The sequence below is a fragment of the Tenrec ecaudatus genome, chromosome 7 (genome assembly GCF_050624435.1).
Source record: "Tenrec ecaudatus isolate mTenEca1 chromosome 7, mTenEca1.hap1, whole genome shotgun sequence".
Taxonomy (NCBI): Eukaryota; Metazoa; Chordata; class Mammalia; order Afrosoricida; family Tenrecidae; genus Tenrec; species Tenrec ecaudatus.
This window is the reverse complement of record NC_134536.1, coordinates 83,653,966-83,677,307: the sequence shown is the minus strand read 5'-3', so window position 1 is coordinate 83,677,307 and position 23,342 is coordinate 83,653,966. Positions and strand designations below refer to the sequence as shown.

General features: G+C 40.3%; 1 protein-coding gene across 2 annotated transcripts in view; it reads right to left on the bottom strand.

Annotated features, from left to right (window-relative positions):
- Positions 1 to 23,342, bottom strand: part of MAP3K7 (mitogen-activated protein kinase kinase kinase 7) — an 82,819-nt gene that overhangs the window by 53,732 nt on the left and 5,745 nt on the right. For both annotated transcript variants that reach the window (XM_075554762.1, XM_075554763.1), the window contains exons 2-5: positions 11,735 to 11,845; positions 6,478 to 6,543; positions 5,592 to 5,637; positions 4,314 to 4,452 (exon numbers count right to left, since the gene is read on the bottom strand). In XM_075554762.1, coding sequence (XP_075410877.1) covers positions 4,314 to 4,452; positions 5,592 to 5,637; positions 6,478 to 6,543; positions 11,735 to 11,845 — 362 coding nt within the window. The remainder of the gene's footprint in view (positions 1 to 4,313; positions 4,453 to 5,591; positions 5,638 to 6,477; positions 6,544 to 11,734; positions 11,846 to 23,342) is intronic.

Genomic DNA, 23,342 nt, shown 5'->3' with positions numbered 1-23,342 from the left:
GTCTTGGGGAGGAGACAAGACAGTCAGGGTGCGATGTAGCAAAGATGAAAAATATAACTTTCCTCTAGTTCCTAAATGCTTCCTGCCCCTCCTCCCACTGTCATAATCCAAATCCTATCTTGCAAGTCTGACTAGACCAGCGGATGTACACTGGTACAGATGGGAGCTGGAAACACAGGGAAACCAGGGTGGATGATCTCCTCAGGACCAGTGATGTGAGTGGTGACATTTGGAGGGCATAGTGTGAGTGGGTTGGAAAAGGGGAACCGATTTCAAGGATCTACCTGTGACCTCCTCCCTGGGGGACATACAACAGAAAAGTAGGGGAAGGGAGACGTGGGACTGAGCAAGATATGACAAAACAATATTTTATAAATTATCAAGGGTTCATGAAGGAGGGGGGAGTGGGAAGGGAGGGGAAAAAATGAGGACCTGATGCCAGGGCCTTGGGTGGAGAGCAAATGTTTTGAGAATGATGAGGGCAATGAGTGTACAAATGTGCTTTACACAATTGATGGATGTATGGATTGTGATAGGAGTTGTATGAGCCCCTAATAAAATGATCTTTTTAAAAATGAGGAGCTAATACCAAGGGCTCAAGTACAAAGCAAATGTTTTGAGAATGATGATGGCAACAAATGTATCAACGTTGTTGATACATGGATGTATATATAGATTGTGATGAGTTGTACGATACCCCAATTAAATGATTAAAAAAAAAGAAAAAGAACTGTATGAACCCCCAATAAAATGATTTAAAAAAAATAATTCTTTTAACTCTCTTCTCAGATCTGCTGGGATTATATAACACTTCTGAGGGGTGGGAAAGCTTAAGCAGCACCATTTTAGGGCATTAAAAATTACAGAGTCTCAAAATGTCAAATGACTCAGTGGCATTATATATTCGAAGAACAGCTACAAATGAAGTCTGCAAAGTCTATGATTGCTCATAAGGCCAAGAATAGTTTCTATTTCAAGTTTTTCTCTTTACTTATTAGGAAGCAACAAAGAAATATTTATCCATTAAAAGTAAAGAGGTATCTACTCATTCAGATAAAATAGCTATGTAAACATAAAAAGTAACATGTGTAGTATAATATATGCTTACATAGTTACCTTTTAGGAGTAAAATTGTGAGGCAAGAAAAAATTGCTTATTATTTTTCTACAGTATGCATGTTTTAATCACGAACATAGAGTACTTTAAAAAGAATAAAGACTAATTTAATGAAAAAAATTTATGGGATAAACCAACAAAAAAGAAAAAAACAGTAGGGTATGAGGATTTTTCATTATAAATTTTATAAACTCTTTGTATATAACTTTGTACTTTAACTCTAACTAGAGAGATTATTTAGGAACTTAGTTCTCTTTCAGTCTAATATGACTAAAGTAGCCCAGATAAACTATTGTCCACATCTCTAGACTGCCAAAAATATTCACAGTAATTCAAGTGGAAAGAATGCTAAAAACCACTTCTATATCCCTGTACAGGCTTCACCAAAAAACTGTGCTTATTCAAGCTTCGCTGTATTTAACCAAGGCCGTTGTACAACTCTGTCAGCAGTTTTCTTGCTTCGTGCGGGCATGTGAAGACCCTGTCATTCTTCTGAAGCATGACCTTCACGCTAGCACTCCTCTGTGCACGGGCTCCAATCATTCTCCAGCCCTTGGCAGGACAGTCCAGACCCACTGATGTGAGCCTACATTATCTTCACCGCTAAGACTAAGGCTTCTTAGTTTTATTCTGAAATACAAGTCAAAGAATTTTCAAAAGAGAAGTAATGTGAGAGTAGAAGTACAACTGGATAGCATAGAAAACTCCTTATGAAATCGTCATTTGCCTCCTTTGTATGGCATTCGGAGGAAATCTCCCTGACCAAAGAATGCAGAGGTTTTCCAGGGACAGTAAGAAGTTATGCATGTGCCTTTATATACAGACATATGAAGGCACAGACATTACAAAGTATTCTAAAAAATCAATTTTAAACCTACAGCCAACAAACTTGGCCGGCCCCTCCCAATACTAGTGAAACAGCAGTGTGATTTCAACCACACCCACTAAAGCCACTGCCACTGAGTGCGTTCCAACTCAAAGCCACCCGATAGACAGAAGCGAAACTGCTTCTTTGGGCTTTAGAGGCTGTAAATCTATGCACACAGACTTTTCTTTCCCCCGAGGGCACCTCGTGAGTTTGAAAAACTGATGCTGTGGCGAGCAATCCCATGCATAACCCACTGCACCAACAGGGAGCCATGGGCCTGGGTGCAGGGCCGTCCCTCTAGTTAAAGGATGAGTAAATGACACAGGTCAGATACAGACCAGAGCTCTTGTGAATACATTGCTATTTATTAGTAAAAGGAGAGTTTCTATCTGCAAAGATGATTTCATAGGCTGTATCTGATCTATCTTAGGATGCTTAAGAAAAGTGAAAAGGCATCAATCTATGGGGTAAAGTAGCGATGGAGAATATTGGTAGTTGCTTAACCTACACAGTACACAGAATATAAAGTGGAGTTGTCAGAAAATAGAAGTAACTTCCTTTTGTGAGCAGTGATCCTACATGTACTGTTTCATAAACAGCACAGGGGGATGGGGGAAGGGAGGGAATAGGAGAGAGGAGGGTGGGGGGAAGAAGGGAGAGAGAATGTTGGAGAGAATGAAAGAAACAATATCCATAACCCGGGGAAATGCTAAGTGATTGTTTTCTTTAATAACCAAGGCCGGCAGCTAGACACCAGTCTCAGGAATCAGGTTAAAATATCAAAGTGCCATGAATCTAAAGCTCAAAAACAATTTTACTAGGACCTATACAAACAGAAGTCTTTCACACCTGCGAACAGAAATGACGTCCACTTACAAGAGCAGTGCTTTCTTTCATGAATTAGCACATACACAGAAGGTGTTCCATTAGCCCACATTGTGACATGTTATGCCCAGAAGGGATGCTCGAGGGCAGTGGTTCTCAGCCTTCCTAATGCCACGACACTTTCATACAGTTTATGTTGTGGTGACTCCCAACCATAGAAGTATTTTTGTTGCTACTTCATAACTGTAATTTTGCAACTGTTATAAATTGGGCGACCCCTGTGAAAGGGTCGTTCGACCTTCAAAGGGGTCGCAACCCACAGGCTGAGAACCTCTGCTCTAGTGCTTTCAACCAGTATGAGGAAAATGGCATCACCTGTGAGTGTACTGAAGACTAGTTTGCTAAGGTACACCTTTTAGCTACATACTGGTATGGTTTTGGGGAGAAAACAAGTAGCAGCTTAGAGTTTTAATCTGTCATGGGGGATAAAGAAGAACAAGGGGCGATGGGGCAGTGAGTATCACATTTCCTTAAACTTGGGTGCCATACAAATAGAAACATATGAAAGCTTTAGCTTTTAAAAGTATTTAAAAAGAGATTGCTGAAGTTTCTCAAAGTACCAGCATTTCCAAAATGGAGCAATCCCGATAATTTTTATTTCCATCTAGATACCAAAGGCACATCGTTTCCCCTTGCTCTGAAAGAGCCAGTAATGACCATGCTGCACATTTCTGGAGACTGCCTCTCTACAAGAACACAGTGCTGACTACTAGAAATACAGCATGGAGAAAGCCAGACTTGACCTTGCTCTTGAAGAGCAAAGAGCCTAGAGGCAACATCATTATCTACTGCAGGCACAAATGGAAATCTGTGGGCTGATTCTAGAATTAAACGAAAGGAAAGAGTCATCACAAATAAAAACTCCACTAAAGATAACATTCTAAAATACAAAACTCAAAAACCAAACTCACTGCCGTCGAGGTGACTCCAACTCTCAGTGACCCTATAGGGCAGCAGTTCTCAACTTGTGGGTCACAACCCCTTTGGGGGCTGAACTCTTTCGCAGGGGTCGCCGGCTTCATAACAGTAGCAAAACTGCAGTTATGAAGTAGCAATGAAAATGATTTTATGGTTGGTGGTCACCACCACATGAGGACCTGTATGAAAGGGTCGCGGCGTGAGGAAGGTGGAGAACCACTGCCCTAGCGTAAAGCAGAACTGCCCGCGTGAATTTTCAAGATGTAACTATGGGAGGACACGTCTCATCTTTCTCCCATGGAGTGGCTGATGGCTGCAAACTGCTGACTACAATGAACAGCCCAATTCATAACCACTACGCCAAAGGGTCCACTCAGCTTAGTGAATCCCTCATTCCTGTAAGTTGAAGTCGAGTGTAAAATAAACACTGGTGCCAGCTAAAGGGTAGACGAAAGAGGAACGTATGTATGCTTAGCAAATGGTTTGAATTGGGGAGTAGAGGGGAGGTCACATTATTAGAACTTACTTTGGCGGTTTCAGGTCCCTGTGAATTAGAGCTTTGGGTTGCATGCTGTGAAGGTAAGCCACTCCTTGGGAACACTGTAAACACCAACTCATTGCGTGCGCAGCCGTGTAATATGGCAATGGTTCAGCCCCATGCAGCACTGCAAAAGAAAGCCACAAACTAAAAAGAACTTTATTGCATATAACACAAGACACTAGGTGGTGTGTAAGCACCTTCCAAACACAACTGGGTTTTCTACACATGTTTTCATCAGTCCTGCTTTAAATTCATTTCTAGATTAAAAAAAAAAAAAGATGGAAACATTTACAACCTTGACCACTCAGGTGGTCAAGTATGTATAACTACTTTGTACATACCTAACCTTTAGGGGTGTTCCCATTAAATATGACTCAGCTATTCAAGTCAAAGTAATATATACTTACTACACTCTTTCAAATGGACCAGTCTTTTTTACACAGTAACATAAATATAAGCAATCTGTTAGCACGCGACTAGATAAGGACAGAGAAATAGTACAGGTGAAAAAAATTTCTCTCAAGATGTTTACCATTATAGTTTCTGCAATAACGAAAATGTAGAAATAGTTCAACCAAAGAATACAATGAAGAACCAAGATGTCTTAAAAGAAAAAATACACAAGACACCCAGTAGCAGTAATAGAATACATGAGTAGTTAAAAAATAAATCTCTTCTGACAGGTGTTAGAAGAGACAGCGCATTGAGCTAGGTGGGTAAGTGAGTGAGTTTTGTTCTATGAAGGTAACGAATGATGTGAAGGGCTTTCTTTTGCTGGTAAGATGAAATGCCCCATGGAGTGCTCAGGATTTATTGGGAAAGGGCAATGAAACAGAATTAAGTGGTATATGACTAAGGAGTTTAAAAATGAAAAGATGCAAAGTGAAAGAGGGCAAAAGTAAAGTAACGGCCTGAACATATTAAGGGGCTTCAAAGGGTTAGTGAAAATTTTCTATTCTTTTCTCACTCCATTTCTCCACCAACTTTTTGAAGACCCCTCATATTTTAAAATCCAACCAAAAAAATTTTACTTGAAATGCTTTTAACATGAAAAGCCCACCAACTTTAAAATGTATAGCTTTCTAAAGTTCACATACTGATGTTGTAATATCTTATCCTATCCGTTTTTATCTGCAACAGATTTTACAAAATTATCTTCTCTAGTACACGATGGTAAATTGTGAAGAGACTTAGTGCAATTTATATTAAAAGCTTTTCCATTACGGTAACTGACTAGATAAAGACAGGAGTGATGACACTCACCATTATATAAAGAGCCTCCTTCCGCATACTCCATCACAAGACACACCTAAAGGAAATGGTTGCCAGAATTAACCACTGAACTACAACATCTTAAGGAAATTTAGAGCTAATTCAGTTTAGTTCCCTGATTTTACCACTGCATGCTGGGTGCATTAAAAATAAAACAACCCCCCACCCCCTTCTCTTTAGCCCCTGTACTCCCTCTCTCACTGCCATCGAGTCCATGCTGCTTCATCATGGCCCACCCAGTGGGTTTAGGAAACTGCAACTGTTTACGGAGCAGAAAGCTCAAACGTTTCCCCTCAGAGGGGCTGGTGGTTTCAAACTGCCGACTATGCGATCACAGCCCAAAACAGAATCACAAGATGACCAGGGCTCCTTATTTAGCCCCTATCACAGCGGCAGTCCTACTCTGTCCTGTAGAGTCACTATGAATCAGCATCAACTCAATAGCAGTCAGTTTGGTTTGGGGTTTATATGAATGGCACAGGAGGAAAAAAAAATCTATGATCTAAGAGTGGAAATACATGAGGGGTTTCAAAACGTTTGTGGGGAAATGGAACAAAAAGATAATGGAATTTTAGAACATTTGAAGCGCCCTTGCATGGGGACTTTCTCTAGTGCTCTTAAGTAGGTGCCGTCACAGGATAACAGAAATCTCTTCAGAGAAGAGAAGGTTACTGGCTAAGAGCATCTCAGACATATGTCACACTTGATAGGACACCTCCCCCACATACAGTTTGGCTAGAAACAAATAAAGTAGAAACAAAGAACAATTGGTGCAACTTGCTTTTTCAGACATGCCTACTGCAGTGAGCCTAGAGAGCTTCACAAACAGACCTACACACCTCTTGGAGAGAGCTGCCAATAAGAAAGTGACACTTACTGGATTCAAGCAGGCTCCATAAAGCTTTACAATATTAGGGTGGTTCACACGGGATAACTGGCGAAGCTGTAACGAAATTAAAATTGCTCTGAGAGACTGGCAGTCTTTGAGGCACTGCTGTCACAGAATCATTAAAATCTCGGTTTAATTACCCAACAATTACTGTCTAGCACATAACAGACACTGTGGTGGTAGCACCGGACTAGCCAGATGAACGGCAGAGACCCTTTGCGATCCAGGTTTGTGAGGATAGACACGGAGACAAATAATGTGCAAGGTGCTGGAACAAGAAACATGAATAAGGCAGGGTGAGCACAGAGTCGCACAAAGCAGTAAGACAAACTATCAAGAAACCATCCCAGAAATGCCACCGAGCTGGGTTATCTGTTATCATAGCTGTCCTCATCAGTTTCATGACTGGTTAAATAGAGGTCCCTTAGGGGCTGGGCCCTTGCAGGTACTTTCTAACTAACTCTAAACTGACTGCCATCAAGTTGATGCCGACTCATAGCCACCCTATACAATGGTAAAAACTGCCCCTGGGGGTTTCTGATACTGTTTACAGGAGTAGAAAGACCTGCCTTCCTCCCGTAGAGGGGCTGGTGGTTTCCAACTGCGAACCTTGCGGACAGCAGCTCAACCTGTCACCTTTACGCCATCATGGCTCCTTTGCAGGTACTTTACAAATACAGTAACATACAAGTTTGCAAGGTAGGTAGATTATTTTCTCTTTAAAGGTAAATGAACAGAGGCTCAGAGTCAAGTGAGCTATTAACCATCTTACAACTAGGAATTGGTCTGGACAGGATATGAACTTCAGGATGTGTGATTTAAAATCTGTTTTCTTCCTGCACACTTTGGCTCTTCCCACAGCCAGAATTTATTCCCGCCACTCCACTTCCCTTCCTACTGCCGTACTGACTCTAACCTGAGTGCCTGCAGTTATCTCTAGTCTCTTAGTTGCTCTCCCTGTTTTCAGTTTTTTAATCCAAGTGTCATACTGCAGTCAGTGAGGGCTTTGGTTGTACTTACTCCCAAAAGTCTAGATGGTGAGCCTCTAACTAATGAATTCCCAGAACTGCTTCTCACTCTTTTCTCCCTTCACTACCTTGTCTGTCTTTCCAAGGTACATTACATTGATGTTCACTAAACCCAAACCAAGCTTATTACCTTGGAGTAGATTCCAACTCAATAATCATGTAGTGCAGAACTGCTCAATAGGGTTTCTAAGGCTTGGATCTTTAGAGTAAGGCTTGGATCTTTAAGGTAAGGCTTGGATCTTTAGGGAAGTAGACTACCAAATCCTTCTCACTTGGGGTTGCTGGTGGGTTTGAGACACTGACTTTCCAGGCAAGTGCTTTAACCACTATGCAACCAGAGCTCCTTAAGTCCTCCACGATTTCTAAATTTTACTGTAGAAAACGGTTTCTCTGTACAGCTAACATTTGTAGATTTTGAGATCTAAAAGAAAAATTAGCACCACCATTACATTTCATTGTATTATTAAGATTCACAACTGAGCTTCTTATGAAAGACTGATTTCAAGCATTTACTTTAGCTTTCTCCCAAAACTCCTTTGAGACAATAAAGAAATGCTTAAATGAATAAGCTCAGAAGGGTGAAGAGAATGCAAAATCAGAATACAAAACAAATAGTTTTTGGAAGTTGGAAAGCAAATGGTACATAATAATGACCCAACAGACCTAAAATAAGACAACTAACCCCTAAACTAGCAGTATGAAAGACTGAGAAGCAATCAGGTATGTCACAAAATTCCCACAGGGTTGGGATGAGGAGGTGGTATCAGGAACCCTACCAAATGAGCTACAACAGTGGTTTCTCAACCTTCCTAATGCCACGACCCTTTGATATAGATCCCCATGTTGCGGTGACCCCTTATTTTTTGCTACTTCATAACTATACGTTAGACCCAGAGACTCCCTTATGAATTCAAGTAATCAGTTTCTGGAATGGGTAACACTAAAAACTACCAAAGGGGTGCCCCCTCCCACCAAATAAAAAGCTGAGGAAACATCTCCAAACACAATTGAGGAGATGAGACCACAAGTAAAAGCAGAGAAAAATTAGTCCAAGTTTACGTATTGAATGTTGGGATGTACCTTAATGTTGGGATGTACTTTCAAAATACAAAGATGCATGCGTTCCAGGCAGAATGGGAATTTAGTTGGTCCAAGGGACAAGAATGAAAAGTACACACATTGTGAAGTTTATTTAATTAAACATTCTAGTCACTACTCAAATGATGGTGCATGTGTGTATACACAGGAACAAACAGATACCTTCCATCAGTTCTTTTAAATCTGAGTATAAAGTATCAAAAACCATTTGATGAAAGTTTCTAATACGAAAGAAGACAAATAGACAATGGGGAAAAAAATCAAACACCTTAGTAGATTGTGACAGGTTTATTATACCAATTAGACCAATAGGAGCACATGGGCAGAGTTTAATTAGTTCGCAGCTTGAGTGGAGGATGACTAAGATAAACAAAGACAGCTGGCACCCTCTTCCTTCTAGTGATCTGACCAGCGAACGTACTGTGCTGCTGCCTGAGCTGGTGTGCTGCACTACCCGTGGGCCAGGCCATGTGGGTGATGTCACTAGAGCTGGAGGCTCCTTTGAGACCTACTTCGCCACATCACTTGAGCTTGAGCTGGTGGTTCTGAACTCTGACCTTTATGTTGCAACCCAACACATAATCCACAATGCCACTAGGGCTCTTAATTAAAAATGCAGGACTTTAAAATGGAAAAAAGGCATGTAAAACTCATTTGAAGTATGAAAATCTCATTGGAAATTAAGCAAAAAGACAACAAAACAGAAAAGAGGAAAATAAGAAAGGTAAGAAAATTATACAAGTATCCCAGAAAGTCAAATATCTAACTCCTAAAATATAATGAATAGAGAAAATAGAGCAAGAAATAGAATACTTCAAGTAAATGTTCTAGAATCAAAAGGGTGGACATTAACAGGTGGAAGGGACAATAAACGTACACATTATTCATGAATCTTTAAAATGCTGGGCCAAAAAAATGGATCTTAAGAGTTTGTAGACAGACAAAATAACACAACAAAATAAATTTTATACAAAAAGATCAAGAATCAAAACAATACCTTGCAATTGTAATAAAATTTTAAAAAAAGAAACAATCTTTTCTAAATTCTAAGGGAAAAGCATTTTTAACCTAACACTCTATACTAAGCCAAACCATTAATTAAAATAATAAAGACATTTAGAGACATTCAAGATCTGAAAAATGGGGGCAGGGAAGTATCATGTAGTGGCTGTTTTCAAGAAGCTACCTAATGTACTCTATCAAAATGAGGAAGAAAACCAAGAATGAGGAAGATAGGGAAAATAGGGACAAGGTACAAAAGAGAAAGATGGGCATTTCTATAACATGAGGAATGAAGATCCCAAGACAATTGTACAAAAGTCCTAAAGAGCTGTGAATCCAATTCTGAACAGGTCTGAAAGTTCTAGAACAATCCCTGTCCCCTCTGCAAGAAAACCAAAGTAACTTATGTGTTGAACATACTGTGAAGAGGAGAAACTTGTACAAAGGAAGCAAGGAAAATAAAAAGAAGATGGTAATTAACTCAAGGAAACCATAAAGTTGTCTAAGAAAGGAACTGCAACCATAGCATTTTCCATGGCTCAGCTGTGAGCATTTATACAGTGCTATAATTTTAAAAATGAGTAATAAACTAAAATTACAATGTATCCAACATAATTGTGGCATGCACCTAATCTGGTGTCAATTTAAGGATTAAGAGTGTAGGGGTGGAGTCCAGGCTGTCAATCTGGAGATAGCCAATGAGACTTCTGTGGGCATGGCCTTCTGAGAATTCTGGGAATTCTTTCTGGGAGGCAGGAGACACTAGCTCTCTCAGTTCATTCCCTTGGAGACTCTCTACTGATAAAGCGGACTTCCTGCAAAGCATCCCTGAGGAGATGCTACATGGACATACTCTGATGTAGCCCTGGGAACTGGAATGGCCATGTGGAGACCCCTGCCAGCATTGAGATGCTTCTACCACCACTGACTTCACAGCCACTGGCCTGTGATTGTTCTGCATTTGGCGTCAAATTGCATGTGTTTCGTGAGTCTGAAGAGGAATTTATGGATTGGTGTCGGATACATGGGCTAATATCAGACTTAATGACTTGGACTAGCCTGGGTTGGGATGCTTTCTCAATGTTCAATTGCTCTTGTATATAAATCTCTTTCTTATATACATATGTGAGTCGATGGATTTGTTTCTCTAGTCTACCCAGATTAACACACTGATCCAACATCTTCCACTCACAGGGCGGCTGCTAGGCTTAAACTGCCAACCTGTTGTTAGTAGTCCAACTCACTTGACAGCACTACTGAAACTTTTGGGGTGAGAAGCCCTGGAAAACATTCGCCACTTTAAATTAGACAGATGTATAACTGTCAATCCAACAGCTAATGATTAATGACTTTATCCTAAATCATAAACAAAAACATTAGGCAAGGTAGGACAGAGGCCAGACTCCAGAGCACACTAGAAGGACATCATCTTTCTTCATGGTAACAATGAGTCATTGACCAATTATTTCTCAACTCATTCAAGCAATTATAAATTCGCTTGATCATCTCATTCATAAGTTCTCATTCCTCCATGGTATACATTTAAAAGTCATTAAATATTTTGAAATTACTATTAAATGAAAAGACAGATATAAATTCAAATGTTTATAGAGGAAATGGGTCACATATCCATTGATCCAAATCAATTTAAAAAAATCCAAGTCAGTAAGATAAGGAATAGATCTGTTAATATGATTACTGAATTTACCTTCATCATCAAATGGAAAAGAGAATATTTTTCTTAAAATAATCTCATCTGGAATAATAATTTCTCATTAAAATGAATGCATAAAATTTCCCTTCTTAAATCTAGAAAATGAGAGAATGTCATTTCTTTTCTATTTTAAAATGAAAAATCTCGGCCCTGAAGCAAATCTGAATTATTACACAGATGAAATTTCATTTTAATTCAGGGATGAGTTTGCTTGTTTGCTTAAGTCTTTTTCCTAATTTTTAATCAAAATTAAGGGTGTGAACCCGAAAATGTTCCAATAGTTTCACTTTTGGTTCAACCAGATAGTTGATATTCAAGTATACAGATAAATGATAATAGAAAAACTATTTTAAAAAATATTAAACTTGCAGAGTAATTTAGAAAAAACAGCACATCAACTTACCTCTACAATAAAAGCTTTCCTCTCCGATTCACTCTCTATTTGCTTAATAGCAACATCTTTTGCTCTCCATTTTGCTTTGCAGACTACTCCAAAGGCTCCTCTTCCAACAACCTGAATTCGTAAAACACGAAAAGGAGAAGCAAATAGATAAGCCCAACATATCTGAAGTACTAGAGGCACCCAGATAAACTTTAGAAATCATGAGTATCGGAGATGAGAATGTACGACATCTTAATACAATGACAAGATGATAGAATGCACACTAGTCTCTATTCTCAGAATCCTGAGGTTTGGACACCATCTTCTTTCAAGCACAACCAGAAACCACAAAACAAAAACAGACTCGTCCACTCATAAACACAGCAAGCACTCTTTAAAAGGTAGAGAACAAATCAAAATTGGCAAGATGAATGAGAAGGGACTTTAGAAAAATCAAGAGAAAAGCACAAAATTAATATTTAATACAATAAGAAATTACAAATGACTTTAGAATAATTCAGTAAATAAGGGCAAGGGATAAAACAAAGTATAAAATCTCAGATGAAAAAAGGCTGACTAGTCAGCATCTACTTGAAGACAGTGAGTTAGTGAGACTTTTACGGCAAAGGATGGATAAAATGTATTTATACAATTGTGTGTTATTCAGCACAAATGGTATACATGTAGTGATATAAGCTTAGCATGGATGAGCCTCAAAAATACTATGCTACTTAAAGAGTAGCCAGACACACATTATGATACATATTGTACGGCTCAATTTCTGTAAAATGCACAGAAAAGGAAAATATATAAATACAAATGTATTATCAGTTGTTACCTGTAGCTGAAAGTAATAAAATCCAGTTTTCATCAAGAAAACATTCAGTGACTAATTCCTGGTGAAGACGACCCAACTTGGTAAATTTGGTACAAATCACTGAATTGTAATCTTCAAATAAGTGAATTTTAGAATGAACAACTATTTCAATAATTTTAAAAGAAGGTTACCATTATGAGTAGGCTTCAAAAAGCTCATGGAAAGGGGGACGAAAAGAAAATGAAAAATTTCCATTACTTTACAAAAGTTTTATTAGTACTTCATCCACGTCATACAATTCAATAATTCAATCACATCATGAAGAATTGTACAATTATCACATTCAATTCTAGAACATTTTCTTCTTTCTCATACTCATTGTTATTCATGTAATTATTTTCCCCTCATTGTGGCAAAAATATACAAAACAAAACATTCTCCAATTCTACAACTTCTACACGGATAATTCAGTCCATGAATAATTTTAGCCCCCTGTATTCCATTCTACTAGTGTTGAAGCTGATGGGTAGATGTTATGTGTTGTCAAGTGGATTCCAACTCAGGAAGACCTTGTACGACAGACAGGGGAGCACCCCCAAGGTTTGCCTCGGCCGAAATCCTTACAAGACAGAATGCCAAGTCTTTCCCCCTTTGGAGCAGTGGGTGGGTGCTAAAGCTTTTAGTTAACACTCAGACATCTTGATTATGCCTCTACTGTTGTAAATATGAGAATTTCTATTCTCATTGAGTAAGGCAAACCAAACCAAACCCCACAGCTTTTGACACCTGCTATGATTTTTATTTTTAAATACATTTATTGGGGGCTCATACAGCTCCTATCACAATCCATCCATCCATCTATTCATCGTGTCAAGCACATTTGTATGCTTGTTGCCATCAGCATTCTCACAACATTTTCTATTTGAGCTCTTGGTATCAGCTCATTTTCCCCTCCCTTCCTCATGAACCTTTGATAATTTATAGATTATTTTTTTTATGCCTTACACTGACTAATGTCTCCCTTCACACACTTTTCTGTTGTCAATCCTCCAGGGAGAGGGCTATATGTAGATCTTTGTGATCGGTTCCCCCTTCCTCCCCCACCTTCTCCTTACTTTCTGGGTATCGCTACTTTCATTATTGGTCCTGAGGGGTTTATCTATCCTAGATTCCCTGTGTTTCCAGCTCTTATCTGTACCCGTGTACATGCTCTGGTCTAGCCGGATTTGTAAGGGAGAATTGGGATCATGATAGTGGGAGGTGGGGGAGAAGCATTAGAGAACTAGAGGAATGTTGTATGTTTCATACTGCACCCTGATTGGTTGTCTCTACTCCTGCAAACTCTTCTGTAAGGGGATGTCCACTTGCTTACAGATGGGCTTTGGGTCTGCACTCTGCATTCCCCCTCAGGATTTTATCATTGTAAGGGATCTTGGTTACATAAGTAAGAACCATTTACTTCAGTCTCCTAACTTGCAAAATATCTAAGCATTCTGTGTCAAGGCCTCTTCCTTAAATGAAACATTACTTCACTGTTGTTAGTTAGTCATCATGGGTTGATTTTCAACTCATAGAGACTGCGTGTTAGAGTAGAACTGTCCCACAGGGTTTCCAAAAGCCATAATCTTTACAGAAGCAGATCACCAGGTCTGGTGTTTGAACTGCCAACTGCCTTTGGTCTAGCTCTTAATCAGTTTGCCACAAGGGGCTTTTTTACATCCCTATATGATTATTTACTGATATGTCAATTCTGACTCACAGAAAACCTTTTGGATAGAGTAGAACTGCCCCTTAGGTTTCTGAGCCTCTAAATCTTTACAAAAGCCTCTTCCTTCCCCCTTGGAGCAGCTGGTTGGTCTGAACTGCTAACCTTGTAACCATGAAGCCCACAATGCCACTGTATGGTCAGCGATTTGAACCCAGCAGTCACTTCAAGAGAAAAAGAAGAGGCTTTCTACTCCCATAAAGATTTATAGTTTCAGAAACCCAGATGGGGCAGTTCTACTCTGTCTTTAGAGTTGCTGTGAGCTGGAATCTACTCTGGCAGACAGTTGGTTTTGATACAATAACCACTGAACTAAAGCACTGGTCTGCTAACCTCCAAGTTGGTGGTCTCAAACCACCAGATGCTCCTCAGGAGAATGATGAGGCTATCTACTCTAGATACATGTATAGCCTTGGGAACATCCTGAGTTGGGTTGGTATGAACTGCATATAACTAGATGCAATGGGTTTGAGGTTTAGGAGGCAGGTATATTACCTTCCTCTTTATGGATGAGCACCTACATCTAAAGAAGTAAACTAGCTTACCAAGCGCACATAGCTAGTGAAGTGATAGCATGAGCTTTGTTGCCAGGCAGTCTGACACCAGTGTGTCAGTTATCCTTGTTTGGAAACACATATAAAGCCCTTCGTATTTAAGAACAGACATCCTGCCTTCGCATGGAGGAGTACTGAAACAAACTACAAGACAATCCTTGGCTTAAAATTCTTCTATAAACAAGTGGGCTATAACTGGGTAATCAAATAGTTTAACATCTAAATCAGATACACTGGCAAATTAAGAAGGGATGTTAGCAATATTTGTGTCAAAACAGTAGTCACACACTGGGAAGTGTGGTCCTCTACCCACAGATCAAACTCCATTTCAGCAGTCACACATGGAACATTTTTCATATTGCTCAACCCATAAAAGGACCCCAATGACACACAGTTCTTGACTGCTTGCTTTGGGCCAGGCACTGCTCTATGTGCCTACAATGCCGCAATCCTTTCCAATGAGGGACACTGTTACAACTCGTCCAAGATCACACAGCTAGTGCGCAACCAGGGAAGCCAGATGTAAAGTCTAGAACAGGGGTTCTCAACCTGTGGGTCATGACCCCTTTGTGGGTCCAACAACCCTATTCACAGGGGCTGCCTAAAACCATTGGTAAACACATATTTCCGATGGTCTTAGGAATCGAGACACCCCTCCTCTCTCCGTCTCCAGGCGGGTCTGCCCACATGCAGATACACCCACAGTCGAGTACGGGGCGTGAAGACTGCTACCCATTTTGTCATGCTTCAAGACAAAATGTCATTTATTTTTAATTAGAAATAAATATTTCATAATGTTACATATTGCTTTTGTGATTAATCATTATGCTTTCATGATGTTCAATGTGCAACAATGACCAAAAGACCTTTCTATCCAGCTTATCTTGTCTTGTCCCTAACCCGAAGGATACTGGGTTTGCCTCTAGGCATAATTGTCAAATAGGCCCAAATCTCTGGCACTGAATCTTTCCTTTGGGGGCTTCCCTTTGTACACTACTGATTGATCTCACGTGCGGCTTGGCTTCTGCTCTCCTGCATCAGAGAAAAGGGACAGTCATATGTGCTTGTTAACCTGTATTATGAATGGGTATTCCATTAAGATAATGGAAAGAACTGCACTTACAGGTTTGGGAGCCCAAGAGACTTGAGTTTGAGTACTGGGTCTATCTACCTACATTCTTAATGGTGGGCAGGTTAATGTCATTGAACTTCAGCCTTCGCAAAATTAGTTCAGAAGAGACCATCGCATTTTCCTCAGTAAATAGTTCTCAGGAACAGTGATTAAAACTGTACTCCAGGAGAACAATAAATGCTCAGAGTTGGCGATGAAGCAGTGTAATGAACTCTAGTGCTCCTTCTCTCTGAATAAACACTGGTGAAGTGTAAACAGATCCCGCAACAAAATTTAAGTGCATGGCAACCTTAGGCTGAGAAGATCTGCATGGAGACCAGCCAACTTGCTGATAATAAGATTCCCTATTGACTTAGGAGGCTTCCTTTCGTTTACGGAGTCTCAGCTGCCCACGCGGGAAGTGCAGACGTTATCTACAGTGGTGGATCGTACACTAGTAACAGAAATTACATTAGGCACATAGCACCGTGACGCACAAGTGCCACCTAGTGATGAACTGATGGTTGGCACTGAGCCTTGCACTTAAAATCAAGAGGAACAAAATGTGAGTAAGAAAAATATGATCAACTTTCATCTTTTGGCTTATGAAGTAATTCTTAGGAATACCCTGAAATTCAAAACAGGCAAATTCATCCTAGAGGAGGGCCAGTGCTTGAAGGATTACATTTCTTGGTTTCAACAAACTACTTGACATTTTCAAATGGCAATCAAAGAAACTACAGGGGCAAAACAAATGTATATATTCATATATCTGTGAAGTGACTCTTGCTTTCATGAAATTAAAGAGATGACACATTGTACTTAATTATTTAAAAACTCAGCAGCTGAACAGTATGAAAGGACTGAGGGTTCATGAGAGTCTACAGACACCCTTGTTAACCCCAACTTAATAAGGAGTCCACATCTACCTGGGATGTACATGCATGCATGTGGACAGGTAAATAAGAAAACCAGCAGATTTTTTTAACGCCCAATAATAAGTGGATAAAAAAATGAGAGAGATGGCAAGCTGAGGCTGGGTAGTATGGTAAGACTATCTGAGACGGTAACTGAGGCAGCTGTGAATGGCAGGAGAAAGAAAGACCAGGAAGAACAAACAAAACCAAGTTAAACTCACATTTCTTTAGTAAAACAGTGCTTGAGTCCCATTTATGGGCAAGGCATGTTCTGGCACTGACGAAATAGCTATAAACAAAATAGCGACTCTTGCTCCAATTATATTCTCATGGACAGAAACACTTCTCTCCCGCTCCACACACAATAACCGATCGAACAGTCAGAAATCCTCACTAAGACAGGTGCCAGTTTAGCAGGGACCTATGGAAATGTTTCAGAGCTGGTGTGGGTGAAACAGGCAGAACAAAATGATGCAAGAAGGCTGGAGAGACACACAGAGCCCAGATTCCAAAAGGATGTGCCAGAAACGTAGTATGGATTCCATTCCTGCAGGGAGAAATCATTTTGATTACCTGTTGGGCTGAGATCTCCATGGTCAGCAGTTCAAAACGACCAGCAGCCCCTTGGGAGAAAGACTGGGCTTCCCACTCCCATGAAGTTAGTTTTGGAAACCCACTTTGGGTCGGGGTGCGGGGGGTGTGGTGTCACTATGTGTCAGCATTGACCAATGGCAGTGAGTTCGAGTATTAGAAATAAGGAGATCAGTTAGGAGATGATGGTTGTGAGGACAAGGCTGATGTTTGCTTCAAATGGATCGATTCAAACTTCATCCTGACTCCATATGTGCAGAGTAAAACACCAATCAAGTGGCAGGCAAACCAGCGACTGTCACAGAAGACAAGAAAAGTGTCTTTCAACGAGTTAGCATGCCCTCAATGATACACCTAGAATATGTTGAATTGACAGATGTTACATACATTTTTACAAAAATGGAGAAGGAACCGAAGAAATACATATAAAACCAGAGAACCACTCAAAGAGTGTCCCTGAGAAGCACCAGGTTAAGCTAGGCACTTGTGAAACAAAAACTCTTCAGTTCCAACCCCAATAACCAAGTCTGCTGGTAGAGCTCAGCAGTCAGTCAGTTCTGAATGCCCTCCAGGTGATTCCACTGTATGAAGTGTGGCGCATTAACTAGTTTTCAGGAAACAAGCTGCCATCAGTTATAGGAAGAGAGCTACCTTTCTGAATCACTGCAAAAAATAAGTAGGATATCCACGGTGGATTGCTTCCAGGACCCTCTTGCATTCCAACACTAGCACTGCCCAGGTCCCTTACATAAATGATATGTTCATATGCAAATCCTCTTGTGTACAATCTAAGGGGACCAGATTTTAACACTGGTAAAGGGGACACCAGCGGGACACCATTGATAAAACTCATCCTGGCGAAATAGCCACATGGCAGCTGAAAACCGTATACACTAGCTTGTCCTGCATTCTTTCCAAAAATTGGGACTTTTTAAAAATGCTGCGGGATGTAGGAAAAATTATTAAAAATCGGGACTGTCCCATCAAAAGCGGGACGTCTGGTCACATTAAGTAATCATCTCTAGATTACTCAAACCTCACAAAACACCCAACTCACTGCCAGCATGTCATGCTGACTCATTTTTTTTATAGCAGTAAAAAGCCCAGTATTTCTCCAGCAGGTGGTTTCGAACTGCCCACCAAGCGATCCCAGCTAATTAATGATTACACCACCAGGACTCCTAGTACAAGCTAAATGCCATATAAACAATATCTTATGCTTCCTGATGGCCATTAAGGGATTGCTTTGGCCACTTAATTGCTTGTTAGGAGTTGTTCCCCACCCCTTGGCTCCCCCCCACCCCCCAAGTATTTCCTGAGCTTGACTGAATTACAATGTGGAATCTAAAGAGACAAAGAGGTGGCTGTGTAAGATTTTTTTTTTTACTATGAGTCAGAATAGCAGTGGGTTTGTTTTGTTTAATACAGGTGTACCTTGTTTTATTGTGCTTCTCAGTTTCCCCTGGACCCCACAAATAAAAAGTCTGTGGCAGATTGTGTTTTATTGTTCTTCACTGCCATTTGAGGACGCTCCGACCCATAGAGAACTTGGCTGGTCCTGTGCCATCCTCATAACTGTTCCTACGCCTGAGGCCACTGTTGCAGCAACTGTGTCAGTCCATCTCCTTGAGGGCCTTCTTCTACTTCACTGCCCTTCCACTTGACCCGGCACCATGTCCTTCTCCAGACATATCCAAAGTATGTAAGATGACAGTTCACCATCCTTGTCTCTAAGGAGCACTGTGGTCTTTAGCAATCGATGCTACTTTTAATATTGTGCTCTAGCACCAAAATTCAAATGCTTCAATTCTTCTTTATTCAAAGTCCCACTTTCATATGCACATGAAGCCATTGGAAATACCATGGCTTGGGTCAGGCACTCTGCACCTTAGTTCTCAAAGTAACCTCCCTGCTTTTCAACATGTTAAAGAGGTCTTGTGCAGCAGGTGTACTCAATAATCCAGTACGGCCCTAGATCTCTTAACTGCTGCTTCCATGAGCAATGATTATGGATCCAAGCAAGACAAAATCCTTGAAACTTCAACCTCGTTTCCATTTATTATGATGTTGCCTATTGGTCCAGCTATGAGGATTTGGTTTTCTTTACGTTGAGTCGTAATCCATAACGAAGGGTGCAATCCTTGATCTTCATCACCAAATGCTTCAATTCTTCTCACTTTTCATCTGCGTATCACAGGTTGTTAGTGAGACTTCCTCTGATCCTGAGGTCACATTCTTCTTCACGTATTCCAGCTTCTCTGATTGCTTACACAGTATATAAACTGAATAGGTACAGTGAGTAGATGCAACTCTTTCCTGGTTTTCAACCAAGCACTATTCCCTTGTTCCATTAGCACACCGTCTCTTGATCTATGTGCAGGTTCTGCACCAGCACAATGAAGTGTTCTGGAATCTCATTCTTCTCAAGGTTATCCTGAGTTTGTTATGATCCTTAGCGTCGAATGCCTGAAATAGTCGGTAAATATCTTTTCTGGTGTTCTCTGCTTTGACCCAAGATCCATCTGACATCAGCAACAATATCCCTTGTTCCACGTCCTCTTCTGAATCCAGCCTGAGCCTGACAGCTCCTTGTTGATGTACTGCTGCAACTGTTGGATGATCTTCAGCAAAATTTTACTGGCATGTGTTACCAGTGATATTATTCTATAGCTGAGCACTCCGTTGAGTCACCTTTCTTTGGAATGGCTACAAATATGGATCTCTTTCACTCTGATGGCCAAGTAGCTGTCTTCCAGATTTCCTGGCATTCACCGAAAAGTGCTTCTAGTGCTTCATCAGCTTGTGGAAACAAGCCTGTGGAGATATGAAATTACCTAAAATGCTTTTCTATCCATGCCTTTGCAACTTCCACCAAATGATTAGGAGACCATGCACACAGGGTGTGTGAAATACTAAAAAGAGGGATCCTTCAGTTTTGCCATGCTACTGTGTATTTGAGAGGAAGCCATCTCAGAAGGGAGAAGAGTAACCCGCAGGCCCATCAAGGAAGAAAAGAGCATGTGAAACTTCAGCCTGAAGGGTGAAGGCACCAGAGGCCACAGATCCACAGCCGTGAATAGAGCAGACGAAGGCCACGGCTGAGAGGCTGAGGATCAGAGAGAACCACGCCTGCCAACCTGGCTGAGAAGCGGCACTGAAGACCAAAGAGCCTTACCCTGGTCATTTTGTAGCCTATTAGTTTCCCTGATAAACTCCCCTATCTCCCATAGTCTGTGATTTCTGCGTGTCCACTACAAAGAATTACTGAACTCAGCAGAGAAGTAGAATGTGATGAGGGATGGATGGTGTTTTCCTTATTCAATATCTAACTTTCATATGTATATGAGGTGATTGAAACCCCGAAACCTGAGTCAGGCATACCTTAGTCCTCAGAGTGACATCTCTGCTCTTCAACATTTTAAAGTGATCTTGTGCTGCAGTCTTTCCCAATATAATGCATCATTTGATTTCCATGAACACTGCTGGTGGATCCAAGAAGATAAAATCCTCAGTAACCTCAATCTTTTTTTCTGCTTATCATGACTATGTGTAAGGAATATGGAAGACTTAAATAAGGGAGACCGATTTAGTTAAGCTGGAGGAAGTGCTCCTTAGCAGCTGGATAGCAAGACTTGTCAGGAGAATCCAGTCCCTGGAGAAGAACATCATGCTTGGTAAAGTAGATGGGCAGCAAAAAAGATGATGACCTTCTACAGGACGGACTGACACGGTGGCTGCAACAATGGGCTCGCACATACGAACTATTGTGAAGATGGGCAGGAAGGGGCAGTACTGGGCAGTGTTCCGTCCTGGTGCACTCAGGGTAACTAAGCGTTGGAATGGACTTGATGGCACCTCACAACAAAAACAACATTCACAGAAAGAGTAAGCATAATATTCAGTTTTCCAGTGAGATGAAAATTTAAATTTCACTGTATTTGACAAAATGTATCACAAGTTTTAAACTGTGCATTCCTTTGGACCTAGCAAATCCCACCCAGAATTTTATTCTGACCATGAATCTGACATGTATGCAAAAGATTGCACCATTCATTAAGTTTATACCAAACCCACACCCACTGCCACTGAGTTGATTCCAACTCATAGCGATCCTCTACAACTGTTCCAAGACTATAAATCTTTACGGGAGTAGACAGCCTCAGCTTTCTTCAGAGGAATAGCTGACAGATTTGAACTGATGACCTTGTAGTTAGCAGTCCAATGCTTAACACACAGTGCCACTGGGGATTCTTATAGAAGTCGGTGGGAATAAACAATTAGAAACAACCAAAATGTCATTCATAGAAAAATACGAACAATTTCACCCAGACGTCTTCGCTGCATTTTTGCTTCATAGGGTTTTAGCCTTAATACTCTTCTTTCTTCAGGTATCATCTCGTGGCTTCATACACTGGTTAAGGAGACTTACGGCCATTAGAAAAAATTAATTAAACCCATCCTAGTAGTATGGAAAGCAACATGAAAACATTTTGGGGAAGAAACTGTACATTGAGGTATAGTAGTAAACAGTGATGATGCAAACACCAATTAACAAGAAAGAAATATGCTTTCCACTTACTGTCATTAGCAAGGAAGTTTGTGTTATTAAATATTTCTTATACTTTGAGCAATGATCAATGACAGTATAAGGCTGTAACTTAAATTTTGCTCCAATTTCATCTTCTATCACTTTAAAGTATCTATTTTTGTAGGTTTATAATACATTTAGGTTATCACACAGCCCAATCCAAAACTATGACACAACGCATGAGAGACAGATGATTAGAAAAAGTGGCAGGGCCCATGAGTTAGGACAGTGTACTACTCTGTGACTGCTTGAGCTCTTGAGTTGGCAGAGTTAAAGAGTGTCCCCAGCTGATGAGGGGAAATTATTACCAAATTTTGCTTTACTGCATATCGATCATTTTAAATATGTATACTCACTGCCATCGAGCCTAGGCCGGTTTACTGGCGTATGGATCATTTTAAATATATATACTCACTGCCATCCAGTTCAGTCTAATTCCTAAAAAGCCTAAAGGACAGAACAGAACCGCCCCTGTGGGTTTCTGAGCCTGGAAATCCTTAAAAAAAAAATCATTTTATTGGGGGCTCTTACAACTCTTATCACAATCCATACATTCATCCGTTCTGTCCAGCACAGGTGTACATTTTTAAGAGCATGCAAAGCCTCATGTTTTTCTCTCAGAGTGGATGGTGATTTCACACTGCTGACCTTGTAGCCTCCATGTGCAAATCCAAAACGCCACCACGGTTTTTAGGAAAATGCTCCCAATACCAATAGTTTAGTAACAAATATATTCTTTGTACTCAACACGAATACAAAAAGGGTGGGGAAAATAAGATAGGGTGTCACCAGCATGTGTAGACTTTGAAGGCCAAGCCTAAACACAAAAGGAGATTATATAAATTACCAGATATAGAGAGAGACAGGGGTACAAGCTATAGGAAGTCCAATATTTCTCTTGTTACATAGTAGATCCACAGCTAAAACTGAAAAACAAAACAAAAAACCAACTAATATTCAACCTACAAAACACTGAGGGAAAAAAAAGCCAAACACTTTCCCTTTAAAACCAAATTTCTAATTCAAGTTCACGAGCAAGTTTGTTTTATGCACTGTATTCATATCAGAATAGTATCAACAATGTAGTTTCTTTAACACACTCTTATTCAAGAACAAATTTTAAAAAATGGTTTTCCCTGTTTTCACCAAGGGCATTAAAGGGGGGGGGGGGGAACATGCATTCCAGTTACAAGTGTCACCTTTTACCAAACGTACCTACTAAAAAATGGTGAACCCCAAAATAATTATTTCAAATATTCCTCACTACCCTCATCTGTAAAAATAAC